We start from the raw sequence: 11,291 nt of genomic DNA on the forward strand, positions 1-11,291 counted from the left end.
GAAAGTTTCAAAACACAAGAAAAGAAATGGTGAAGATCCCTAAAGCTGAATTGCATGGCAAGAGTCCCCTCAGCTGGAAAAAATGCCCTGATTAATTCATAATAACCAAAGGAGACGTGTGAAAGAAGGAAGGGTGAATGCAGTGAGCAGAGAGAAATGCACTCTATCAATGGCAGATGAACTCAGCCTGGAAATTTGGCAGGCAGAGCAATCAGATAGCGACAGAATCCTTGAGCAGGCAAACCTGGAAAGAGTTTCAAGACAAGATTAGATCAGTTGGTTGAATTTCTAAGGCAGAATATTCTGCTTGACACAGCACTGAAGCAGAGATACAGAAGCCTTTGCCATCTTGGACTTTGCAGAAATTTGTTTTAAGCTGAATTGTCACTACTTAATACTTAATAAAATGGATTTTTTAGTTAATAAAATGGATTTTGAACAGGCTCAATTATCAGATCAGCAGCTCAGCATCCCTCTGGACAGAGCTGCCAGGAGATGTTAAAGCAGGGCACTGGCAGCAACCAAAACACTTCCTCCCCCACCCCGAAATATCTGCAATATTTTCCTAACTAATGTGAGCTCAATGCAAATTATTAACTCTTGGTAACAAGTTTCCCAGCACAATAAGATAAAATGCTAATGTGGTTCCTTCCCCAGTGCTGCAGCACACCAATCATCAGGAAAAACATGATCAGAGCCTGAAAGAACTGCAGTTACATTCCTAAGATAAAACACTTTATTTGGGATGGATAAAGCAGGAAAAAATAATTTTATAAAGGAACCTGTTGATTTCCCAAAGCAATATTGTGAAGAAGCTGTGGTAAGCATCAATTTCAATAAGTTTAAATTAACAATTCTTGGGGAGATTTGCTCCTTGAGAACTGATCATGACTGATCCTGGGATGGAGGAAGGCTGGGACTGGGGAGTGTTTAGAGCCCTCCCACTCCGGTCATGCTAATGATAAAAAAGAGAATTTTGGGTTCCTGTTTAAGTGGGTGATTGTGTTTTCCCCACTGCTGAGCACTCCAACACTCCAAAACCCAGCAGATTATTTCAATTTTTAAGCTAAAATTCCAATTTTCAAGCTGCCAGAGTGATAATTTAATCAAAAGCCACGACTTCTCCTCCTCAACTTAAACCTAATTCCTACAACACCAATATTTAGGAGAACTGGAAAGGGCACAAAATGACACCAATATTTAGGAGAATTAGAAAGGGCACAAAACTTCCCAGGGAGGCAGAGCACACACAGCCCTTGAGATTCACCTCTAACAACAGCTGAGAAGAACCTCTTATGGTTTCTAAAGGTTTGTGTTATTTAGGAGAATAAAAACCCCAAATCCAAGTGTTTTCAGAGGTTTACGGAAAATAAGCTCTGTCTACACTTAATTAGAAAGTCTCCATTCCAAGGCAGAGCTCAAGAACTAAAAGCTTATTTACAACTAAAGGATTTTTCTTCTGGTACTGCCTTGTAACACCAAACCACAACAATCTGACAATGCTGCTGCTCCTTTTTTATTCCCAGCTGCCAGACTAAAATCTTGTACTCCCTGCTCTATTTTGCAGGAGTTTCAGATAAAGCCAAACCCGTGCCTGGAGGATTTTTGGAGCTATTTTAGTGCTGTATTAAAAGGAGAGCCCTGGATACACACAAGGACTGTGATTTGTTGGGATGCACGAAGGCAGCAAAAAATGGGATTTTGCTGTAACATCCACGTGGGGCCATCCAATCTGTGAGTGACTGGAAGTGTGTGACTTCAGTCAAGCAATAATCATGTGGTTTTCTGTTGAAACTCGAGCTTTTTTGGCACCAGAACTACTTTTAGATCTGGATAAACACACAATGGAGATCTGTGGATGTGCAAAACACACAAAAGAGTGAGAACTCATCTCAAATGAGCATTTCAACCTGTCTCAGGATAATATCCAATATTGATCAGCACTTCACAGAAGGTATTTTTGTTCTAAAAGCACTCATATTTATAGCAACCCATGTGCTTTTAACGAACTTATGTGGGCACAGAGCAAAAAAAAAAAATCACACACAAAAAAAAATCAGTCTGCTACGTGTTTCACCGAGCCAAGTCATCAACATGCAACTCAGAGTGAAATGTAACTCTCAAAAAAAATAAAGTTTAAATAGCTCTGTGACAGCTTTCCTCTCCTTCAGCCCTCCCAGTGCTCCTCTTCAGCTGGAGCTGTGATTTCCCAGTTTCCAGAGCAGGTTTGGTCATTCCAGGCACTGGAAGGATGGAAATGCCCAGGGAAAGGGAGATTTTGGCTCAGCCTCAGCCATGGGGCAGTGGTAAATCTGGGAATGCTGCTCCTTGGAAGTGGAGTGCTCAGCTGAACATGTTTGACTCTGAAAAATAGAAAAACTAAAACCTGAGGCATCAACAGCAGGTTCTGTGCTGCTTTAGTGTGTGGGTCTGAGCTTCACATCAGGGGATGGTGAGCTCTGTGCACAGAGCAGGGAGACAAAACAATTCCTGCTCCAGCTGGGCACCAAGGACAAATGATCCAAATCTCAGCCCCAAGAGCACAAACAAGAGAAAAACAAGAAGAATGGGACTTCATCCAGCTGGGATTGGACAATGAAGTGCAAGATGCAAATGGAGCAGAACTGATCCCAGCGACAGACCCCGTGCCCGGCCGTGCATTTTGGGGCCATTTTGGTTCATCTTGGGTGCAGCCCTGGCTGGGCCCTTGTGCTGCCCAAGGTGGATCCATTGAGGATCCTTTGAATAAATCCCTGCTTTATTTTTTAACTCTGTCTGGTCTCTCTTCCAGCTCAGCCTTCCCAAAGCATCACTGCCACCAAATTTATCCCACCTGGGAATTCATCCAGCCAGGGAAACTGCATCCAACCTTCGGGTGACCACGGTGCTTCCCAAAAACTTCCCACCTGCTCCTTCCAGTCTTCTCACCCTGGGGAGGGGTAACAAGCTGGGAGCAGCCACAGCCATGCTAGGTAGGAATGGGATTTGTACCTGCACTAAAAAACCATCTAAAATACATTTGCACGTTCCAAGATTTGGGTGTTCCCTTCCCACTCAGGGCACGTCCCCTCTGAGGGACAGGGATGCAGTGCAATGGCTCATGAGCACTTGAAAGCTCAGTATTCTGCATTAAAGACACCCTTTTGACATACCCAGCTTCTGTGTGCACCTGAGATGGAGAAAAACACACCCAAACCCACTCTGAAGGCACAAATCCAGCACAGGTGACACGGCAGGGCTCGGTGACAGCTCCTCCATGAAATGCTTTGTGCAGCTGGTGCAGGGGAATTAACAATTTTTCCTTAAATTTTCCAGCCAGCCATTATCCTGTGCTTGCTGATGCTCTGCTGCAGGCTCAGGTGCTCCCAAAAAAAACCCCAACAATTGGCAGAGAGGAGAAAATGGCATTTGGCAGCTGCAGGCACCCTGTGCTGTTCTGTAGGTGCTCTTTTCCAGAGTCTGTATTTACCCAGGCAGGCAGGAATCACGGGAGATGAGAGCTCTGTGGCAGGGAAATAAAGCAACAAAGTAAATGCCACGGAGAGATTCTTCTGCTGAATCCACAGTGCCCTTCATCACAGCATGGGAGCCGAGCTGCAGCTCCATGACTGGATTTTAAAAATAGAAAGGTAACAAGCTTCCAATCCCAAAGTGCTGTGCTCTGCTTCCGATGCCATTTCAGGCCCTGGGATTGCTCTCAAAGAGCACACAGCTCCTCCGGGAAAAGGTGAAAAATGCCTCCCTCCAGAATCTGTTGTCTGAACTAAGAGAATTATTTATAGTTGCTACATTTATTATACATTATTATAAACTGGGAGCTGTTACGAGCTATAAAATGTTTATCATTTCAGGGGATGAAAAGTAATTTATTTCTAGAAAAGTGGTGGTAATGCTAGACTGAATATATATGTTTTAAGAGTAAACTTTCCCTGTTAAACATGTACAGAGCTACCATGGTCTGTATGACACATTTTCCCATTTTAGCCTCTAATCTTTTCCCCCTGGGCACTACCTGTTCTTGCTGCAAACTACTGAAGCATTTTCCACTCCCATTTGTGAAGTGCCTCTGCTTTCATGGTTGAGGATGTGGGGGGAAAAACCACATGACAGATCATGCAGAAACTCCCCAAATCCCCTCCTTCCACCTCATCAGCAGCACAAGGATGTCTTTATACACACACAGATAGGCACACAGAAAATCCTCCAGCACATGAGATTCTCCAGAAGCAAAAAAAAAAAAAAAATCAGTGCTTCAGAGCTGTGCCCATCTCCTCCCACAAATCCACAAATGGCTTTCAAGCAGGGCTTTGAATTTTCCTTTTTAAATCCTCTCCACTGAGGAGAGGGGGAGATGGGCAGGGAAAAGGACACTGAGAAAAGGCTGAAGGGAGGAGCTGCTAAAACTGCTCTAATCCACATCCCCAGCAGCGTTTCTGCTTTGGGAAGGACAATTTCCAAATGTTTTCCGTCAGGCCTGAGAGGTCAAGTGGCTGTGGAGCAGCTCCTGCAAATTGATAGCATCCAATAACTGCTCCTGCATTTATTACCTGCAGAACCTGCAGTGCCCTTGCATTTCCCAGCGCTGGGGAGCCTCAGGATGAGACTGATGGTGTTTTAAATATTTAAAGTAGTCTAAGAAAGCCTCATTCAGCATTTGAGACAGTTTTTAATTTACTCCTGCAATGGAGACCAGAACAAAACCACTTCCTGCAGTTTGCTGTGCCCCACCTTTTGTCCAGCTCTCACTTGCATCAAATCTGAGCGTGCCAGGGCCAGCACAAGGCAGTAAATGCAAAATTCAGGTTAAATAAACCACAAGAGACGTTTTCCCTGCACTCAGGTCAAACACAGCGGACATCCTGTGCTGGAGGTGTTTTCCACACTCAGTGCCACCAACGTTCCTGCTGCTTTGGGATGCAGGAGGCTTTGGATCCATCACCACCTCTCTGCTGTGGATAACTCAGTCTGAAGCACTGAATTACACTGCAAACACAACCCCCACGTGAGGGGAAACCTTTTTGTTTCCTTAAAAAACAAGAAAACAAACCAAATTTTTAAAAAAATCCCTAACAAAACTGACAAGTTCATTTACTTCCTAAGTAGTTGCACATTTCTGTTTTGTCAACTCTAAATTGCCAGACAACACAGAAGCAGCAGATGAAACTAACTAAAAACCTCAGAGAGCAAGAAAAATGTTTCATTTTACAGTCAGGTACTGATTCCAGCTTTGCTATTCCTCCACAGAACAGCATAATTTGTTTAAAAATGTATCAGACATTTATACACAGTGTCTGTCTAGAAAAGAGGATGAAGATTGCTACATCACACTCTAAAATATAAGGAGGAGTTATATTCCCTTCTCAATCATGGTCATTTGCTCATGAACTTTCCAGATCTTTATATTCTTATTTTTAAGAGGTAACCAAAGCAATTAAGGCCAACTTGACCCTTCCTTGTACCTGCAAGAAGACTCACAGGAATTTGCAACTTAAGCACGAGGCAAATCTGTATTTCAGGCTTCAACTGTATTATAATTTGTGACTCATAAATTATATTATTCAACATTCACATGAAAAATAATAGCTATCACATTACTTGCTGCAATGAGAGTGCATGGCTGCTTTGTAGAGTTTATTCAAACTGGCAACTAATAATATTTTCCATTTATCAAAAGTCTCCAAAGCACAATGACTGTTCAATTCATTGTATTTAACATTCAGTGAAGGAGGATGTTGTCGTTTTCAACACTGCAATCCCAAACAGAGAAATTAAAATAAATCACTTCATCTAGAAGCCAAACAAACAATTACATGGAGGAACCAGCCAAAAAGGAAACCAAACAGCTTCGTTTGCCAGCCCTTATTAACAGCAAAAATAACATTTTATTTGGGTTTCTGAGAGCTCCTTGTTATCACCTGGAAAACAAAACCGAGTCGGGTAGTTTACAAATGAAAGGTGTCCCAGCAGCAGAGTGACAGCCAGGAGAGGAACACTGGGGACTGAATTATCAGGGGTTGGCAGCACCATTTCCAGCCCCCAAGAACCTCCAGGAGGCTGTGGGTGCCCAGCCCTCGGGAATTAAAATTTGGAATTTTATTCCAAAGCCATGATAAAACACCTTGAGCAAATCAGAGACTCGTTTAGGTTGGAAAAGACCTTCAGGATCACCATTAACCCATCATTGCCACCTCTAAACTACACCCCCAAGTGCTCCATCTACACATCCTTTAAATACACCCAGGCATGGAGCAGGAAGGATTTGGAGGAAGTTTCAGTCATGCTAAGCTTTTTTGGTTATTCCATAAAAAAAAAAAAACCCAAACCAAAACAAACCACACAAAACACCCCCCAGCAGGACCTAACAGCAAAAGCCAGCTCTGATTTCTGATTTTTGCCAGCACTGTATTCCAGGCCAGCAGGAACTACCTGAAATCCAGAGGTGCCTCTTTCAGATGGCAGTGAAAAACCATCCCAGCCTGCACCCAACAGCTCCAACCCACTGAAAAATCCCTCTGGGAGACTCTTTGTGCGCTGCAGCACAAAAGGGAGGCACCAAATGCTCTTAAGTGCTCAGTCATGAGCTGCTTGTTTAACCCCCCGTGCCAGCCAAGCAGGGCCCGGCTGTATTAGTGCAATTGTGAGCCACAAATCTCACTGCTTAATATGCAAATTCCCCTGGTCAGTCTTGCAGAGAAGCACCATGAAAGCAGTTATTGTGACTCCCAATTAGCCATGTGATACGCAGCCCTGCACAGCACTCAAGGAAAATATTTAAGAAACTGTTGTCCAGTTGCTGAGAGCAGAGGTGGAGCACAATATTTGCCTTTCTCTGAGTTAATGAAGCTCCAGCACTGCATCAAACTCCACGGGAGGAATTGAGAGTTTGAATAATCTCCCATTCTGGCAGCTTTATTTCCACTTGGCCCTGTTCTCACTGCTGGGTGATGGGGGCAGCAGGAAAGAAGACAAATTTCAAACAGAATCAGCATCTTTGCTCCCGAGGAAGGGTGACAAGAACTGCAGCAGGCAGGAGAGCATCGTGTCAAGGAGAGCTCAGCAGCAATCAGACAGCTGCAGCCAAAATCCCTAATCTGGAATGACTCCTGCTTCCAGCCACTGGATTCCCTGCTTTTCCCTCACCCCACATGAGTAACTGTCTCACTGAACTTCACCATGTCAGACAAAATAACATGCAGCTTCTGAGAGGGGTGAGAGCTGCCAGGAGAGAATGAACAGGTTCCTCCGTTTCCTTCTCAAAAAGAAATTGAGGAGCCCTCCAGAAGGACTTGCCCGTGGGGATGGGAGCTGGCACAGCTCTGCTGGTTTTGCTCAACTGAACATACCTGATGTACAGGCACAAGGGCAGAGTTTTCCAGCAGTTCATTCCAAGCCCAAAGCAATGCCAGAAGCACAAGTGAAGAGGTCACACAGCCTGGGGAGTGGCTGCAGAACAGTTATTCCTCCCCTGCTCCAACATCCTGCAGGAACTTGGGCACCTTTAGCAGGGCACAGCTGGAAGGGAGGCACTGCTCAGCTCCTGAAACCTTGGGCTGTTAGGTGGGACACAGCTGAGCTAAAGGGATGAACTGGGCAAAAACTGTGTCTATAACCCAATTAATGATGTCCTTTAATGACTCCCCAATAAATCTACCCAGGACATCCATCACAATTTGGGGCTGCTGGGCTATAACACATCGAGCATCAAGGCAGGAACTTTTCCTGTCTATGCCAAACAATGTCCTGGTGAAATGAGAACTTGCTAAAAAGAGCAGTGCTAATGAAACAGCTGGTACCAATCTGCAAAGCCCATTTCATTTCCAGCCCGATGGGCAGAGCAGCATCTGTTAAATTCTTGGTGAGGAACAGCCTCCTCCTGCTCCGGTCACTGCAAACAGAGCTGTGCAATAAGCTGGGCTTTTGATTAGCTCCATCTCACACATGCAGGCACACCTGAGGATCCACACCAGCTCTCCTGACACACACAGGCATCCTGACCTTGAAAAATGCCCACAGGAAGAGACAAAAGCAGCACACATGGCCAGGACATGCCGTCAGCTCTGCCAAGCTGCACACGAGCAACGGGAAGTGCTGGCCATGGACAAAAACACTGAGGAGAATACAGGGATGTGACAAATCCTCCTCTCAACTCCAATAACACAATTGAGCACGATTTTGCCACTCCCCACTGCCCTGGAATAAATTGAAACTGGGATGAATCAGACTCGAGAGCTGGCTCTGCTCTCACCCAGCATCACACACAGCCACTGCTGGCTAATCAAGCTCTTGGGCGCCCGCAATTCTCCAGGAAACTTTTCCATTCTGGGGAAAAGACAAAGCCTCTCCAAAACAAGTCCATCACTGGCAAGCTAGAATCATCGTGTTCCAAAACACCTTCCTAGGATTTCGAAACGTTCTGGCCCCGCTCACCGCCAGCGATCTGAAAGCGAATGTAGCGGGTGAGGTCACAACCCCGGAGCTGGAGGAAATGAGCCTCACTTGGGGAACAGGAAAAAGTCATCTCTCTGCACAGGTCTCAACTCCAAACCGTGTTCACTTCTGCTTCAGCTGGTTCACTGGCTGATGCCTCCAGACAGAAGCTCCCTTGGGAGAGCAAGCCAGGTTTCAGGCTTGCTGAGGGCACGTTGGCAGGTTTTGTAAAGCTCGGAATCAGTGCAGGCTGGACTTTGACACCTGGGGAGTCACATTTAGGGCAGATACTCACAGCTTCCCCCAGCTTAACCTACCCCCCCTTTCCTCCTTGTGCAGAGGCAGGAACAGATCTGTAGCATTACAAAACAGGCTATTGCACACTGGAGCTGATTGTTTAAGACAGTCCTAAGAAGCTCATAATTCAAGTGAAATTTCAGTGCTTCTCACTTCGGCGAGACAACCTTAAGGAACATTACCCTGAGAGCATGAATCAACACGAGCCAGCTGACACGAATTTCACATCTCTTACATCTTGAAAGCCCAGCTGCTGTTGTAATGCAGCAGGCACAATGGGTTATTTAACCCCAGAGCAGCAGAGTGCCATGCCCTGGGAGCACCAGGCAGGGACACAGAGAGCCTGGATGGAGCCTGCCCACCTCACACGCTGCTCTGGGGCGTGGAATCTGTTTTACAATATCACCCAAAGCCTGATCGTGTTCTTCTCCTATCTCATTCATTTGATATCACAGGTGAGATAAGAGCAAGGAAATTAAACCCAGCCTATTTCTGTGACATGATCTCACCTCATAACACCAAAGCACATCTCAGGACAAGCACCAGTGGAGCTTTTAATGCTATTTTTTGGTCAAGACTTTGGGGGTACGTGATGATTCCTGCTGTTCTTTTCTTTTGACTGGTCCATTCTGCTCAGCACACCTGCAGGGTTTTACTGGTTGGTAAATCTGCTTAGTACAGATGCATCTTAGGTAACCCACTCCTTCTCTTTTTACTAATAGAGTAAGGAAGACTCACACTACTCAAAGCTATAAAATTCCTTTCAATGACACCGATGGGATTAAATCCACAGGAGGTTGTGGAGCCTCCCTCTCTGCAGACATTCCAAACCCACCTGGATGTGTCCCTGCATCACCTGCTCTGGATGACCCTGCCTCAGTAGGGTGTTGGTCTGGATGATCTCCAGAGGTCACTCCCCAACTACTGGAGTCCTCAATCCCAATTATTCTGGGATTCTGCGAAATCCCACACAGCTCTCAGCAGCTGGAATTCTGGTATTTCCATGAACTCTGTATCTGGCATGAACCAGCAGATGGTTGGTTCAGATACAACTCCAAGTGCTGCATATTTTTACATTATGGAATGACAGCAAAGCCACTGATGGAAAGAACACCCATCAGCTGGGACATTCGAAATAAAAACCAGACTGATAAATAACATTCTGTAAAACACAGGGAAAAACACAGACCTAGATCAGCAATTCTCCTCCTGAAATCTGTGGACCCTGCATGTGTGAGGACTACCTATAAGTCAAGTATCCTGTTGGTAGGCTGACTTTAAATGACTATAAAACACACACAGCTCAGCTGGAGAACATCAGGGGTCCACAAACCTGAGAGGTTGAAAAAAGCAATCATTCAGGCATTTAGCTGGAGACAAACCCGCCGGTGAAAGGCTGCTGACACTGCAGCAGCGTTTGCACGCTGGCTTTGCTCCCCAGGTCGGGCTGCGTTCGCAGGGACCACGCTGCTCCATCCATCCACCCACCCACCCATCCACGCAGCATCTCCAGCCGCCGCCGACCGCTCCGGTCTCACGGGCGGCTGGGGCTGGAGCCAGGCACCTCTCCCGGCTGGAAAAGAAACCCGGGCCCCACAGCACTGCCAGGATCTCAGCGAGCCCAGGAATCATTGCCCGCACACCGCAAGGAGCGGAGCCCGAGGAAAACAAACTTCGGGAGCCCCGGGCAGGCCCTTTCCCCAGTCGGGCTTCATTTCAGCAGGGGCCGCGGCCCTGAGCCCCCGGCACTGCCCGGCGGGACAGCCCCGACACCGCTCCGGTATGGCCCGGCCACGGAGCCGCGACGGAGCCCCTGGCACAGCCCCGGCATGGCCCCGGTACAGCCCCCGGTACAGCCCCGGTGGGCACAGCCCGGGCCATCCCCCGGTACAGCCCCGCACGCCGGGGCCGCGGAGCGGGGCGGGGGCTGCGCCCTGGGGCAGCGCCCGCCGAGCGCCGCCGGCCCCGCAAACTTCGGGCGAACGAGGGAGAGAAGCCGGGGCATGGCCCGGGGCACGATCCGGGCCGGGGCCGGACGCGGCTCCCCGCCCGCCGCAGGCCCCGGCCCGCAGCGCCCGCCCCGGGGGTCCCCCGCGGGCCCCCGGCCCGGCCCGCAGCGCTCACCTCCGGTGCCGTCCGAGTTCTCGTTGAGGCTGCCCGAGGAGTCGTGGTGGGAGCCCACACACCCGCCCATGGGGCCCGCAGACCCGCCGCCGAGCCGCCCCCCGCCCCCCTCCCCTGCACCGAGCTCCGCCGCCGGCCGGGCAGGCGCGATGGCTCCGGAGCCGCCTCCCCGCTCCGCAACACCGCCCCCGGGGCGCGGCCTGTGCCCGGCCCTGGCACCGCCCCGGGACCGCCCCGGCACCGGGACTGGCACTGGCACCGGCCCCGGGACTGGGATCGGGACTGGGACTGGGACTGGGACCGGGACCGGCACCGGCACCGGCACCGGCACCGCCCCGGCACCGGGACTGGGATCGGGACTGGGACTGGGACCGGCACCGGCACCGAGACCGGCACCGGGACTGGGATCGGGACTGGGACTGGGACCGGCACCGAGACCGGCA

At 48.5% G+C, this 11,291-nt stretch overlaps 1 protein-coding gene across 1 annotated transcript in view; it reads right to left on the minus strand.

Moving 5' to 3' along the window:
- UBTD2 (ubiquitin domain containing 2) overlaps nucleotides 1-10,957 on the minus strand; it is a 42,400-nt gene extending 31,443 nt beyond the window's left edge. The window contains exon 1 of the mRNA XM_030957488.1: nucleotides 10,849-10,957. Within this exon, the coding sequence (XP_030813348.1) occupies nucleotides 10,849-10,918 (70 nt within the window). The 5' untranslated portion in view covers nucleotides 10,919-10,957. The remainder of the gene's footprint in view (nucleotides 1-10,848) is intronic.
- Between the last annotated feature and the right edge of the window lie 334 nt (nucleotides 10,958-11,291).

Source organism: Camarhynchus parvulus, chromosome 13 (genome assembly GCF_901933205.1).
Source record: "Camarhynchus parvulus chromosome 13, STF_HiC, whole genome shotgun sequence".
NCBI classification, from domain to species: Eukaryota; Metazoa; Chordata; class Aves; order Passeriformes; family Thraupidae; genus Camarhynchus; species Camarhynchus parvulus.